This window comes from Brienomyrus brachyistius, chromosome 23 (assembly GCF_023856365.1).
Source record: "Brienomyrus brachyistius isolate T26 chromosome 23, BBRACH_0.4, whole genome shotgun sequence".
Taxonomy (NCBI): domain Eukaryota; kingdom Metazoa; phylum Chordata; class Actinopteri; order Osteoglossiformes; family Mormyridae; genus Brienomyrus; species Brienomyrus brachyistius.
This window is the reverse complement of record NC_064555.1, coordinates 18,648,225-18,663,825: the sequence shown is the minus strand read 5'-3', so window position 1 is coordinate 18,663,825 and position 15,601 is coordinate 18,648,225. Positions and strand designations below refer to the sequence as shown.

Genomic DNA, 15,601 nt, shown 5'->3' with positions numbered 1-15,601 from the left:
CACTTGAAAGGAAAGGTTCAAGACAGTCAACTGAGCGTGACTTCTTAGCTCCAAGAGCCAACACAGTTCAGGTGCATTCCAGAGACATGGAGCGCTGAATGACACAGCGTAGAAAGGAGGGCCCCTCATCACCGACTGCAGCAGGCTGTTTGTCGCTGCATGCTGCAATTCGCTATTTTTGAAGTGCAAGGCATGTACTAATAGTACAACGCTCAGATCGGATCTACAGTCACACAGAGACCATTATTATTTGTTTTTATTAACATATAAAAATATGGGTTTTGCATACAACAGAGTTTATGCCTCTCTATAAAATAATAATAATAATAAAAAAAAATGCAAGAAATAGCTAGGAAGTGAAGTTTGAGAGCAGGGTGCCCTGGGAGAAGGTCTAACGGCAGATCTGCAGCTTCTCCGCTAGAGTTCCGCCACGCAGTGCAGCAGTTAATACTCCCCTTTGAAACCTCAGCCTCTCAGCCCAAAACACACTGTCACCACAGCAGAGGAAAGAGGCAGGAATGAAGAAGCAGGTTCCAAAAGATCACTGGTTCACTTCTACACTTTGTTTTTCTTAAAAGTTTTTTGCAATTTACATTTATGGTAGTCAGCCAAGAACCAGACTCACCTAGATGATTAAATCCACCACCTACACCAAACCCAGTCCAAAAGAGCAGGTGTTGTTAACTTGCCATACACCATCAAGAAAGGCAGCATTGCTGAAAAGTGACGCGAAATTTCAGTCTATCCAAACAAAATCCCAATCCCAACATGACTCAATTGACATTTTTTGTTCAGTGTGTGTGAACCTGACAAAGGTTTCTCCCTTCTTTGGCAGGTCCCCCGATAAAACAGTAAAGGTGATCAATGTGCTGTCAGTCAGAGAGAGGTTCCCCAAGCCTGCCTGGAGAAAAAAGTGAGAGGACATTGTGTGGGATCCGCCTGGCCCTTGGGAACAGCTGGCTGAGGAAGAAGGCGGCCCTTGCTGAGAAGCTGTGCCTCGGCGAGCAGAGCGAGAGAGGACAGACTACCTGTGTCACGTTCACCTATCATCTGCTCCTCGGTACGAGGCCCCGGGCACTTCGACTTTCCGGGCTGGCTTCTGAGCAGACATGGAGAGGAGGGAGTGGCAGAGGGTAACTAGGAAGCTGAAAGAGGGATCTCACAGCGCCTCTACACCTCCCAGATGTGGGAGAGGTGGCGTGTTGCCTCGGGGAGCTCAATCAGCACTCCTTAATTGGCCTGACAGAACACAGTAATGCATTCTGCCAACTACTGTGATCTAATGTGATCTAATGTAGAGCGACTAGTGCCAGCCAAAGGGAACCTTTCATGGCCAAAGAGCCACACCACCGTCCGTAAGATAACAGTGCAGCACAATCTCCCCAGCGCCAACAAAGACCCGCAAGCCGAGTACCCTGCTCTAAAGGCACTGGGGGGAAAGCACAGAAAAGCCATCCGAGCGCTGTGCAGAACCATATAAAAACAGGTCAAATCAAAAATTTTACAATTGAAAATTTTATATGGTGAGTCATTAGTAATATTTTTATTTCTTTTCAATGTTGTTGGCATCGTCCTAAGAACCTTAATACAGTGATTTATTTCTGGCATCTGATAAACAAGTTATTGTTACGCTCACTGCAGTTTCTTTATAATGCCTTGCAGTTTCATATATTTGTATGGGGTGAACTCAGAACTGGAAAGTATCATTCAACACATTAACTGACATTACCAATAAATAAGGTCAAGCACAGGAAGTGTCTACAGCACATGGAGGGTGAGGTAATATTTTGGGATTTTTTTGGAGGTCAATCAGAAGCAGCAAGCTAAGTATTACGATCCACTTTAATGGACATTCATCCGTTACCCGGGGCCACCTGCTGTGCCCGCTTGCAGTTCCTTCTCAGACGTATGTAGGTGGACGTGACGCTTCCGCCTTCACATGACCCTCACGCTGCCTCACAGACTAAATGACATTAAAAGCTTGGGTCTGTAAACATGTTGGGCATAATTTAGGGCGAAATACCAAGAGGTGCAAAGTCCAAGATAAAAGCAAAAAAGCAGTTCAGTTGGTGGAGAATTCAGTAAACATACAGTACCCAGAAATGACCTTAAAACAAAAGATTTCTCAAAACAACGTTTTTTTTTCTTTTTAACAAAATACACATAACCTACCACCTTCTAAAAATTAATATTCATTTGACGTGCCTGCTTATCATACAGTATCAGTGACTTTCATGGTTTTAAAATGCAGAGGTTGCTTTGACTGATCCATTTTAAACATTTTTGCTATGCTGGAAGCATTTCTGTTTTTAGCGTTCACATCAAAGACCGGCACCCAGAATCTCCCTCCACAAGAGTTACTGATTTACCCAAAACAGACGTGCTGACTCTTGCCATCTTTGCTGTAACTTGCATACGGCACAGGCAGTCCATTGATAAAAAGGTCGCACAGACGGAGTGAGGCTGGCTGGATTCTGCTGCGCTGCTGGCTGGCGGCTGACGCTCGTGCGTCTGTTTGCGGGGGCTTGATGTACAGGGAGAGCCTCGCAGTTTCCAGTGCAAATACGTGCAAGCCAGGGCAGTCAGGTGTGAAATCAGGCTGCTCCACTGCTCCAGCACAGATTCACTCCTTCAGTGCCATTCAAAAAAGGGTACAAAGAGAAGGTCCCCAAGAGTGGGAGGAGTTAATATCTGCCTATTGCACGGCTGAAAACGATATTTTCTGATTGCTGTTTTGGCCGTCTTTTTGATCAGGAGTCCTGCCTGGTCCCTTTAACTCGTACATCTGAATGCAGTAGCGGGGCTTGGATGGGGGTGGGGGTGGGGGGGCAGTGTCATACATGAGGAAGGCATCAGTCCATTTCCTAGGAGGTGAAAGAGAGAGAGACCAGGTGTCAGCAATTTCAAATACACCCAGGGTTCAGGAGCAGACAGCAGTAGAACTATAGATTGACACCAAATTTTCCATCTTACTCTTCCCGGCAGCGATTGCCATGATAATCCCACAATGACTGGGATGTTTTTCGCGGGCATAAATAAGCGGCAGCCATAGACTTTGAGGAAGAGCTTTACCCTGTGCCACTTTCAGCCCTAAAACCTCTAGTTTCTGTTTCAGATCACATTTGAGCTCACGTAACGAACACGGACTCCAAATCACGCCTGCCAGTGAGGGAGGCCTTCACGGGGTCAGTTACGCTCCGGAGCACTGTGTCCTACCTTTAGAGGATGTGGCACAGCCGAGAGCAGAGCAGCCTCCGTGTGGGGAGTGCCACAGAAAGCAAACAGTGCTGCATGTCTGGCTAGCAGCTAACCCAGAGCCAACAATGCAGCATAAGTCATATTAAAACGAGCTCATGCTACCGGAACGTGGAGCCGTGACTTACCCATTCGCTGATGCTAGTACGGTGATTCGATCCTGAAAAGAAGCACACGCAAGAGAGAGACTATTGAGTCAATGACTGCTGATGTCAATAATCGATGTGTCACAAATGAGACTAAGCAATTATTCATTGATTCATCCAGGGAGAGTCTGGTTCAGCTGCCCAGCCTGGTGAGTGCTGTAGTTTGGGGCTCAGTAACAAATGTTCTCATCTCACAAATGCAGTAAAAGTCACTTTACTGTACATTTGAAGTCATATTGCCAGATGATTCTATACCAGTGCAGCAGAACATTGATGCAAGGCTCTGAAAGAAAAGCCTATTAAGCTGCACTGAAAAAGATCTGGATTTCAAAATATTCAACAAATGCAGAAATAGAATTTAGCAGAAAAGGTTCGAGAGGGTATGTAGGTACTTCCGTCAAACACTTGTAATTGGCTGTAACTCCAGTGGTAATTTGATACGTAACCATGCAGGGTCTTTGGCAGCTCATTAAGGCAATTCAAATGGGAAAAGAAGATTTGGCTTCCCTAAACTTAATTTATTCAGCCAGTGATTGCAAAGCAGTTTTTTTTTTCCCAACCGTCATTCAGAGGTTTCTACTCGCCAAACAGGAAACGCCTCGCTTGTAGTGGCATAAAGGAAGAATGATTTCTAGCAGGGCATATACTCTGTACGGGTGCAATCAAAAAACTACAGACATGCCACAATATAAATCAATGATAGTCTCAAGCAGAAGACAGACCTTTCAATTGTCTTACTGGATCCAGCACACATATCCAGGTGAGAGCTACATTGGACAACAAAGGACTAGTTATTCAATTATTCAATGACATGCTTTTTATGACCTGGAAATACACTGTGCACCACATTAGGCACATCTCTGTCTGCTGCAGTGTTTCAATGCTCTTCCCTCCTCATTCATGCACTAGTAGATCTATGTTTCTTCCAGTGGTTTCATTATGGAAAACTGAATTTAAAGATATCTAGGAGTTCAGCCATAACTGGAGTTCAATTCTTAAATGTTCTTTTATTGACAGCCACAAAAATGATACCTTTACTATACGAAAAAAACACGTCCATTGACACAGTAATTCAGCCGACATCTATACAGGGCTGTAGAGAATGTGCGCAACTGCAACTGATTTGCATATGATCTGTGTGAAATTAGCATAACTGTCAATGCTATGGATAACATTTTGTCTCGAGTTCCCACTAGGAGAGCAAAACAGGGCAGCATGGTGGAGCAGTGGGTGAGGCCATGTAGGTGGAGCTGTGACGTCTTTCCCTAGCTCTCTGTATCTGCAGCATTAGCATCCTGTCCAGGGTGTCCCCTGCCCTGTGATGGACTGGCATCCCACCCAGGGTGTCCCCTGCCCTGTGATGGACTGGCATCCCATCCAGGGTGTCCCCTGCCCTGTGCCCTGTAATGGACTGCCATCCTGTCCAGGGTGTCCCCTGCCCTGTGCCCTGTAATGGACTGGCATCCTATACTTAAGTAGCTATGGAGGCTGGCTGAATGAATGAGGAAAAATTATGTTGTACTTTGTATGATATTTGAAAAGCAGGATTACTTGAATGTTATATCTAACTAAAATTCCATGTCAGTTAATTAGTTAATAAGGGTTAGAAACTGACACTATACTTAAATATGCACTATAAATTATGCACTGAATTTCCTGTATCATTGTCTTTTGTGTTTTTATGTATAGTTGAAATTATTCATGTTACTGATGTATAGTTCATGATCAAAGTGTATCCATTGCAATGTAAATAAAGGAATTGACACTTTAGTAAATTAAGGTGAAACCAAGTGAGTTTTTTGTAGTTTTAGAAAATTCAGGTTTATCTGGGTTAAATTGCAAAGAACGTGTTAGAAAAGCAGCAGCTGACAATCTGTGAGGGTTAATGCAGGCTGGGGGGGGCGGGGATAGGGGTGGGGGCTCACTCTGAGGGAGACCCTCATGTCACCTCCGGTGGGGAGGTTCATTCTTACTAGGTAGCTGGTATCCAAGTTTGTTCTTACTGAGCTCATGGGAGTTTTACTTACACAAAAATGTTCTGAGGATGGAAGGAAAAGTGATTGATTATCTCTCTGAACCAATTTTATTGTTGAGGAGGTGGGTCCAAGCAACTAGAGAGCACAGGACCAGGACATCTAATTGGTTGCTCCCACCTCCTCTATAATCCCATTGATTATCTCTCTGAACCAATCGTTTTTCTTTCTGCCCTCAGAACATTTTTATGTAAGTAAATCTTCTATAAGCTCTTGCCACTGGCTAATGAACAAGTTGGTTTGCACTACTGGATTCTCTACAGAAGGTCACCTCTCAATAAACACCCCCCAAATAGGCTCCTGTTAACAAAACAAAGCACCACTATAAAATATTTAGTAATGCGTTCATTTTGTTTGTAATTAAAAGATATGTTATTAAGGTCAAAGGAATATGCCACTCCATGGTGAATCCATTGTTTTGAGAATGTTCACAATGTTATGCCTAAAACTACAGAAAAACACACACACCTTAAAAGGCCAAACCAAAGCCTGAGCCCGCAGCCTGCCTTTCTGCTTGGCTCCTCAGATGGAGCGCGCCCTGTGAACGCCGGCCCCGTGAAAGCCGGCCCCGTGAACGCCGGCCCCGTGAACGCCGGCCCCGTGAACGCCGGCCCCGTGAAAGCCGGCCCCGTGAACGCCGGCCCCGTGAAAGCCGGCCCCGTGAAAGCCGGCCCCGTGAAAGCCGGCCCCGTGAACGCCGGCCCCGTGAACGCCGGCCCCGTGAACCCCGTTCACGGTCCCGCCCTTTTCTGACGCATTTTCAGAGCAGACACCAAGAGCGTGATCCTCGCGGGTGTGTCTAGCACACCCTGAGCTGTGCACTTCTGAAAAGAATTTTTAAGACGCTGGATGTAAAAAAAACGGCAGTCATTGAGGGCCATGTAAGGTGGAGGTTCTCCCTGCGGCTGTAGCAACAGAACCGACCGTGGCGGACAGGTACTGAGGAGAGAGGGCCTGTGCAGACATGACAGACATTCCCAGCATGCGCAAACTCCCTCCTACAGCACCTCGTCTAGTCTCTCTCCCCCACCCCCACATACACGACAACTCAGGAGTCACAGACCCTAACCCTGACAAACAACAGCTTTCTGCTCAATTTACTTAAGTGTTTGGATCAATCCGTTTGCTCATCTGGCTTCTTAAAGGAACAAACTACAGATCGTGTGTCCCTGCTTTGTCACTTTTATTCCTCTTCGTCTTATTTCGTTTTAAACGGAAAAAGAGGTGGGGCCTGACATTTGGACAGGAATCTTCCTGTGCAGCTTGTTGCACCTTGCAGGAATGCAGTCTAACGAATCTGCCACAATGAAGACAGTGAGCGCCGTTTGCATCATGGCCAAAGTAACTCTGGGCAGATGACCTTGAGGAAGAATGGCTACACCAGCCTTTTGGAATATATTCCTGTTTTCTTCTTAGGACTATTACCAATTTTTGGCCACTGCAGCTGTACACTCGGTACATGGCAGCAGGCACTGCACTGAGGAAGGTTTCTGGGAAGCAGATCCAGTGACAAAGGTGAAGTACATGTGGCTGAACACCATGAGGTGCAACCTCCAGTCACCAACTTCTGTCCTGAATAGCACTTACAGGGTTTACAAACATATTGCTATATCTATGCACAGTAATGTAATATCTTATTCTAATGGCACGGACAGTGCTATTATATCAGCAGAAGCCATGGAAAGCAGGCAGTGTGAGTCAAGCACTCTCTGCTGCACTTCCTGGGCTGCTGGCTTTAACATCCATTAAAGGTTACATTTGGTCTATCCCATGACGTCTTTGTCTGCCTGCAGACAGTCACCATGCTCATTTACATAGACAACGTCTCTCTTTGTTTCCCCAAAGCCCTGCTTACTGCAAGTGTGGCTGGTGCATTAGCAGAGAGAACTAAAAGGCCGTAAACGCCACTGACAGAGACAAAGCTGTGAAAGAACTTCCACCGCGACCATAAGCACGTCCTGAGCAGCTGGACAGCAAAGACCCCCGAGGTCATCTGGGAAAGGTCTACTCAGTGTTGCCAGAATCAAGACCAAGCAAGGTGAAGCAGCGTTCAGCTTCCATGCTCCCTATCTGTGGGACAAGCTTCCTGAAGACCTGAGGTCTGCTAAAACTGTCAGCTCATTTAAATCAGGCCTTGAAACATTACTGTTTGCTTCAGCTTATAACTTATACACTACAACTTATCAACTTATACACTACAACGTTAATTCTTCTTAGTTAACTGTTTTTGTTCTTATTGTCTATAAAATGAGATTTTAATGTCTTCTAAGTAAATGTAAACCTGTGCCTCTGTAAAGCACTGTGACTTCCATTTTTTCTGACTTATGCTATCTAAATAAACCCGCCTTGCCCTGCCTTTTGGGTGAGCAAGACGGTTTTTCTGTACTGCACCCTTCCTGCGTCTCTAACTGAAAACCGATGGAGCTGTTGGGGGTAAACAAACAACCCTGCTGGTGAAGGGTTCCCACAATCCCATAATCCGCTCTGATCCCACAAGCCTGACTCACTCCTGTCAATTGTGAAACGTACTAGGTGCTGCAGAATAATTGAATTCCTCAATAATTCTGGGAATAACGCCCTTTATTTGTCATGCCTAATAATGTGTGGAAATCTTCAGAGCATAAATCGTATCCTGCTGCAAGCATGTTAGTGATTTGCCATGGCCACTGCGTCTCAAATGCCACTGATACTATTCACAACAAACAACAAATTTGTCGGCTTGAGAATGTGCGCCATTTTACAGTCATTACAGCCGTCTGTTTTACTGATAAAAATTAAAAATTCTAAATAATAAATATATTTTTTAAATCTCCATATTTTTCAATAATATTAGAAAGTACTTCAATATTTTTATGGTTAAAACAAGAAAACTATACAATTATAATATGGAAAAACTAAGAAATTAGGTAAGTGATTAAACAGAAAAAAGATATTAAAATATTCAGATATCCGATGTATTTCTGTACCCTAAAGTACAGGCCAGCCACATTCAATAAACGCTCAGTTATGACTGTCTAGTCAGGCGTATAATATAAAGGTGTGAAGATTAAAATAACTCAGAATCAGTGGGTCAGATCATAAGCAGCACAGCCATCAAAGTTTCGACATAAAACTGACATATTTCTAAATTCCAAAAAAAAAAAAACTGTATTATAATGAGGTATTTCTGGACCAGCTAATTTTCCAACCCTCCTTAAAATCCTTCATACTCTGCCTGAAGAGTGATCACCCCATATAAAAGGGCAGCAGCATGATGCATGCAGAGATGCAGAAGCGGATGCAGGAGGAGTGGGAATGAGGAGAGGAGAATGTGGCGCCAGGAGAGCAGGAGCGGGGAGGAGACCTGGGAGGCTGCTCGGCCTGAGGAGGTGCACTTACTTCCTGCGCTTCATGAGGCATTTGGCGATGATGGTGATGAGAATGATGGCCACCAGGACCCCGATAATGATGCCCGCGATGGACCCCCCCGAGAGCGGCTCCGGCAGGGTCCCCTTCTCTGGGCAGAAACACAAGGCAGGGTCACGCTTGGCGATGCGGCCCGAAAACGCCACCCTCACCTCCCCAGCAGCCTGACACATACGGCAGCACCTGGGTGATGTGCTGCACTCATTACTGCAGAGCTCATGTAGCATATAAACACAAACATATTTGTAGGGGGGTAAATTGTCGATCGGGGGGCAAGGGTAGACCAGGCTTATTTGTTTTAGGATGAATGGCTACATTTAAAAAATATTCAGTTTAAATCAAACAAAAGACAGTGTCTTTTGGTGGGGGGCACAAATTGGCTCATTTCGATGAGGGGAACGTCCCCCCCCCCCATGGCGTGACCTGCTGTGGTAGCTTCATTGCCAGATAAAGTTTGTTTTAGTGGCAAGAAAGAACAAATGAAAGCTGTTTGCCTGGAAGGTTTTGGACTGCTGTGGCCATCCCGCCCTTTAAGGCCGCTCCCCCCCCCCCCCCCCCTTTAAGGCCGCTCCCCCCCACCGGAGCCAGCACTGCCGGGCTCGTGTGACGTCTCACCTTTCACAGCAAGCATGTGGGGCAAGGACTTGGCGGTCATGCCCGTCACCACGTTCCGGGCCTGGCAGGCGTAAATGCCGGTGTCGCTGTACGCAGTGCTCGTTATGACGTACTTCGGCGATGTCACGTCTTTTGTTGTGCCGTTGAACGTCCAGCTGAAGTTGCAGCCAGGCGCCGACTCGACGACGCAGTCGAGGTGAACACTGGCGCCCACCTCCACTGCGCCCACTCCCTCCACGTGGGCCTTGTCCGGGCCGTCTGTAACACACTCAATCCATTAAAGCTAATCACACCTCCGCCTCGCCTGGGCACCTTCACGCTGTGCCAATCAAGTTATTTTTCAGTTGCTGAAGTTTTTGCCACCTCTGTTTGCTCTCGGGGCATAAACAGCAGCCGTTCCCTACAGGCACGGTGCACTTCTCAGTCGGAAAATGGGCCTTTAGATTTGCCCAATCGGTGCATGTAACTCAAATAACGGCCAAGAGACCTCACAGAGAGGCGTGTTCAGATTCCCTTTCTCCATGCACTCTTTTCTGCATGGGCAAAAGCTGCAGAAATGAGTTTCATGGAAGGACTGCAGTGTTAGGAGCCTGGCACAGGGTGTGGTGGCCCCCTCCCCTGAATCACTGCGCACACACATGTCACAGGTGTCTGCACAGAAACACCGGGCTAAGATTAGATTAGACATGACGAGCCACATGCCAAACGCCATGACACAGAAAACATTCTAATCAGAGAAACTGAAAACCTAAAGCTAAACACCTGCGTAGATACAGCTTGGTCCTGGGTGTGAATAGCGTGATTTTTGTAGCCCCACCAGAGCTGTTAGTGTAGCAATATGTTGGGCGCCTGGTACGCTGACAGCGAGAGGTCAGCACGTGTCAAACGCCCACTTATTTCCCAATATAGCAGGAAACTGGAATCCAATGTGAGGAAAAACCAGTATGCAGAGAGTACGGTTCCAAAGGGACAAAGTTACAATACAGATATCATCTTTATACTCACAAGTGACAGTCATTCTGTAGCTTGCGGTGTCTGTGCTGACAGGATTGGTGACTTTACACTGATACTCGCCCTGGTCTGTTCGCTGGACAGAGCTGATGAATAAGGACATCTTATCTGCAGAGACGGTGACAGAGCTGCTGGGAACCAGCGGCTTTCCATCCTTCAGCCACTCCATGGTGTTGAGGGAGCCGGATTTGGTTTGACACGTCAGGTTAGCCGAGCTATTGCCAGCTATAAGTGGCGTCGATGGGCCCACGATCTTAGTGTTAGATATTTTCTCTGCACAGGGGCAAAGAAGAGATCACAACGAAGAGCAGATGAAATCCCAGTTCCACAGTGGCGATCTTTAATCATCACTTTAATTAATATCCTCAGAACCGATACCGGCCATAAACGACAGGTGTGTGCATTCACAGAATTGCTGGAATTACAGCCTGCCACAGTCGCCCAGAGAGCAGCAATGGAGGGGACTCCGTACATGAATATGAAGCACCATGTCGCTATACAGCACTCTACACCTGCAGCCCGGTGAAACGCGTGCGGCGTCTCCAAAGAAGGAACAACTAGCCGAGCTAATCAGCCGTAACGTGCACAGGTACTCCAGCAGCAAACAGGAAAAGGTGACATCACTTGTGTACAGTTAAATACTTTTTAGCTGTCAGGATAATTAGAAATACACAATAGGCTTTAGGACGCAGAAACAAAGAAATTAGAAAGTCGCCGTAAAGTATTTAGCTTTGAAAACAACACAGATACGGTTATATTTATATAATCCTGCAGCTTGTAACTAAGGAGTTTATAAGGCATAGTACAGAGTGACGAGAGACAGTAACCTGCACGAATGATCACGCCCAGAGCGTTTAAGTGAAAAGCAGAAAAATCACCTGAAGCGCAGTTCTTAAAGAGACCGTCTAATGACACGTTAACAATCACACACCACTCAAACATTATTACTAACATTCATGTGAATATTCTAACAGGAGAAGAAGAGCTTTCGTGTGTGTGTGTGTGCAAAGCCCACTGCAGCCCATCGCTATGGAGGAAGGCCACGAATACCAGCCGACTCACCGAGGATGGTGAGCTGCACGGTCTGGGAGGCCGTGTACCGCTGCGTCTTGCTGTTGTAGGCCCAGCAGGTGTAGTTGCCACTTTTGTCTGCAGCAACATTATCCAGCTTGTATACTGGGCCTACATCTTTGAGCGCAGTTCCATTGACAGCCCAGGAGAATGATGCAGCAGGACGGGACTGAGCTGAGCAGTTTAGGGTCACATTGGACCCTGTGGTCTGTAGTTTTATTTGAGGAGTTGCAGTCACCAAAATATTTTCGGGTCCAACTGAAATGCACAGGTCATGTTACATTCCAATATATTTAAGAATTTCAGTAAGCAGAGCAAACGCTTCAGTAGAGGTTAATAATAGCCAAGGGAAAAGACTAATTATGTCAGAGCCGTGGCATTCATATGAACCGCAAAACACAGGTTCAACGGTGACAACTGAAAACCTGTATCTTAGACACAGGAATTTAAATGAAAGCAAATATATGAAATATATATTTCAGGTTTCATGGTTTCCTTCTCCTGTAGTTTAGTCCTGTAATACTGAATTGACTGTGGAGTGCGACAGCAGGCGGAGCTTCAGAGGGACTTACAGCTGACGTCCAAAGTGATGTTTGCACTCTGGCTCATGAAGACATTCCGCACCGTGCAGATCAGAGGTCCCTGATCGTACCTCCGGACGCTGGAGATGGTGAGGGTCCCGTTGCCATTGGTCAGGCTCACGCGGTCATTAGGCGTGATCTGAGAACTGCCGTTAAACCACTGGAAGTAGAGGTCGGAGCCCTGGGCCGAGCAGGTTAGGCTGACGGTGTCATTGAACTCAACGGCGCTGGTCACATTGGCCGTCACAGACACGGCAGCGACAGGCTCTGCGGAACAGCAAATACAGACAGAGCATGTTAACTGCATGCTGTCTCCTTCCCCATGTGCCACTCGGGCCAGAGTATGTGTCCAGCCATATATAACTATAAACTTAGCCTGATCAAATCACTTTCAGACGTGTAACAAAATAAATTATAATAATAGTAGAAATCTCTCCCGCACCTGTCAGGAATGTGCACGTATTATCATGACAGAAGATAATTCACTAAACAGTGCACCATATCCATAGGATTTCAGTGTGCTTTAAGTGAACATGGACACTGCGCAGTCACTGTATCAAAGACTTTAGGGACTGTCTGAAAATTCACAAACAGCGGCTAAAGCGGGCTGCGCCACTGAGATGTTTATTCAGTGCAGAGTCCTGCACTCGGGCAACGCCCTGTCACAGCCAGAGATCTACCACACCTTCAGAAATGCCTGTGGACTTCATGCAGCTCCTCTGCTAACTCGCTCTCCTACGTCACGCCCCACTGATTTACGACCCAACCCTTTCTTTAACTTCCGAAAGTCTACAGGAGGTTAAAAGAAACAAATGCTTCCTCCTCTCACGAGTTAAGCTTTTAAATGAGAATTCCCTGGCGTGGGTCATATAAATGAGCAGAATGTTCTGGATTAGCTTGTTTGCAGGGCCATAGGAAATGGGGGGGGGGGACATGTACTTCCCAATATTTAATTTGGCTTCAGTCCCCCTTCCATCCCCCAGCAAAAAAAATAGACCATTATATTTAAATTATTAAGCTGTCTCCTCCCCCTCCAATATCGAACTCTCTCCTTGCCTTGTTTGCAGTGCCTTGTCTAGCCCTATAACCCTACAACCCTATAACCCTATAACCCTACAACCCTACAACCCTATAACCCTACAACCCTACAACCCTACAACCCTAAGCCTACCTGGCCTCCCAGATGCTCACCAGGCTACCATGCATGTGAGAGAACTTCGATTATCTCTCCGTAAAACACAATCAGCTGCCACTCACCATAGACTTTGAGGACCGTTTGTTCTGTCAGCATGCTACCATCAGTAAAAATCAGAGTAACATCATAAGTTCCCGAGTCCTTCGGCGTGAGTTTGTTGATCTGCAGGGACCCTGTGGTGATGTTCAGAGCTGCCCTGCTGTCATACGTGGGGTCGAACTTCACGATCCCAGTAATAGAGGATGCTACAGACACACGCTGTCCACCGTGGCTGGTGGCCCAAATAGCATTCAAGATACTTGGAAACGGCGAAGGGGGGTTCAAGATGCGTAGAGTTACAGTGCCACCCATGATGCCATTAACGAGACTGGGCTGCTGCCCGGCACAGCATCCTGGGGAATGAAAAGTCAAAGGAGACATATCACACAGCAGGACCCACAAAGCATCACGGCATAGCGTCACGTCAGCCCACGAGTCCGGGGATCACAGCCATCATTAACATGCATGGAAAAGTCACTTCAGCGGTTACCTGCACACTGCACACTGCACAATATCTATTTATACCCAAACTGTAAAAATAAAGCATGCTAAGGGGGAAATAAGCTGCATTTGGAATTTCATCGAAACTAACTCTCTCTCTCTCTCTCTCTCTCTCTCACACACACACACACACACACAGGTTTGCAATTATATCTTTCTGGGGACTCTCCATTCATTGCTATGGGGAAAACTCTAATCCTAACAGGACAACCTTAAACCCCACCCAGCCCTTACCTTAACCATAAGTAACCAAATTAAATACGCGACCTTTTATTTTATTATTATTTTTTTCTTAAATTTCATTCACAGATCTTTGTGGGAACCTGAAAAATGGTCCCATAAAGTCAAAATAACAGGATTTTATTACATTGTAGGGAACATTTGGTGTTACATCTTTTTTTGAACATGTCCTGTTTATATGCAAGGTAAATCTCATCACAAAATTCAAAGTTCAGTTACGTCCCTCAGCCTTAATACGTTCAATCCAAACACGACCCAGATCAAATACCACGATAGCCATTATCAGTTATCTGAATATAATTAAATTATTATATTTCTGAATATAATTAACCAAAAAGTTCAATGCGGATACGGCACAAACGGGCAAAAAGCACACTTGGTAGGCTACCACTTTACTCTAAGGCTCCATTTAGCCATTTATAAATGGTAGTGCCCAAAAAAAATTAGAAAACGGTGCTATAACTTGTTTATAATTGTCTATTAATGATTTACAAATTGATACAACCTAATTAATAACTTGATTATAAAGCATTTGTAAAAGATTGGTTAGTCTTAAAAGAGTAGCCTGTTAAATGGGACCGCTCACTTTTTGTGCGCATATCTCAAGCCAGAATTACTTTTCAGTTCAATTTTAATAAAATAAAACATAGCTTTATTTCTTACCTATAGCTGCGAAAAACACAAAAACGAAATGTAGGTTTTTCAGATCCATTTTGGATGAGCAAAGCCTTGCGATCGCAGTTTAGTGAAGAACTTGCAGTAACTGACTCGCTACACCCAGCCGAGGCGCCTAAGTACGGAAACGCCCTCTTTTCACGCAATCCAACTAGGAAAATAGAAATAAGCACGACTGCAAAGCTTTAGATTTTACTTCACCGCTTGTGAGAATAACACAGTATGCAGTTAATTACGAACTGTATTATAAGCATTTGTAAAAGGATAAAGGTTAATGTATAAGCTTTGCAATCCACTCATATTCTAACCGCTTATACAGTAATGGATCGTGGGGGTAATGGCTCATATTACAAAACGTGTATTAGAAGAAAAATTAATACATTGAATTAGTCCATAAAGAATCGTTATTTGTTTAATCAAATCAATACTTTTATCCATTCAATCATGAAATCATTAATCTTAACTCGCCATTGCCCTATAACACCTGCATGTACCAAAATGACAAGCCAGCGTATTTATTGGCCAATTATAATTTTCATTTTAAATTGTTTTCCACTGCATCTAGTTTTACCGATGAGCTTCATTCCTTTTACTGGCAATTTCTAAAGTTTTAATGCTGCAATTGCGATAAAATTAACCATGATTCATAATAGTGCCGTTTATTTGGTTTTACTGACTCCTTGTGGTAGGTATTGTTACACCTGCGATACAGACTCGACAAGGTAGTTTAGCAATTTCACTATGCCTTGCTCTCTCCCCTAAACAAGTGAAGGTTTCCATCGCTAGCCCTCTTACCACCCAGTCCCATCCTCTAACATATCCAGTGCCTGCAAC

General features: G+C 45.2%; 1 protein-coding gene across 2 annotated transcripts; it reads right to left on the bottom strand.

The window, feature by feature from the left end:
• Positions 1 to 238: 238 nt before the first annotated feature.
• On the bottom strand, positions 239 to 14,899 carry LOC125718771 (carcinoembryonic antigen-related cell adhesion molecule 20-like). 2 transcript variants are annotated; one of them, XM_048992832.1, is made up of 10 exons: positions 14,756 to 14,899; positions 13,375 to 13,704; positions 12,109 to 12,384; positions 11,528 to 11,794; positions 10,460 to 10,738; positions 9,455 to 9,712; positions 8,813 to 8,930; positions 4,124 to 4,168; positions 3,384 to 3,415; positions 239 to 2,864 (listed from the first exon to the last, which is right to left on the bottom strand). In XM_048992832.1, exons 1-9 carry the CDS (start codon positions 14,802 to 14,804, stop codon positions 3,397 to 3,399), a joined length of 1,641 nt encoding a protein of 546 aa, XP_048848789.1. In that variant the 5' UTR covers positions 14,805 to 14,899; the 3' UTR covers positions 239 to 2,864; positions 3,384 to 3,396. The 2 variants fall into 2 exon arrangements, with proteins under 2 accessions (XP_048848789.1, XP_048848790.1); XM_048992833.1 differs by lacking the exon at positions 4,124 to 4,168.
• Between the last annotated feature and the right edge of the window lie 702 nt (positions 14,900 to 15,601).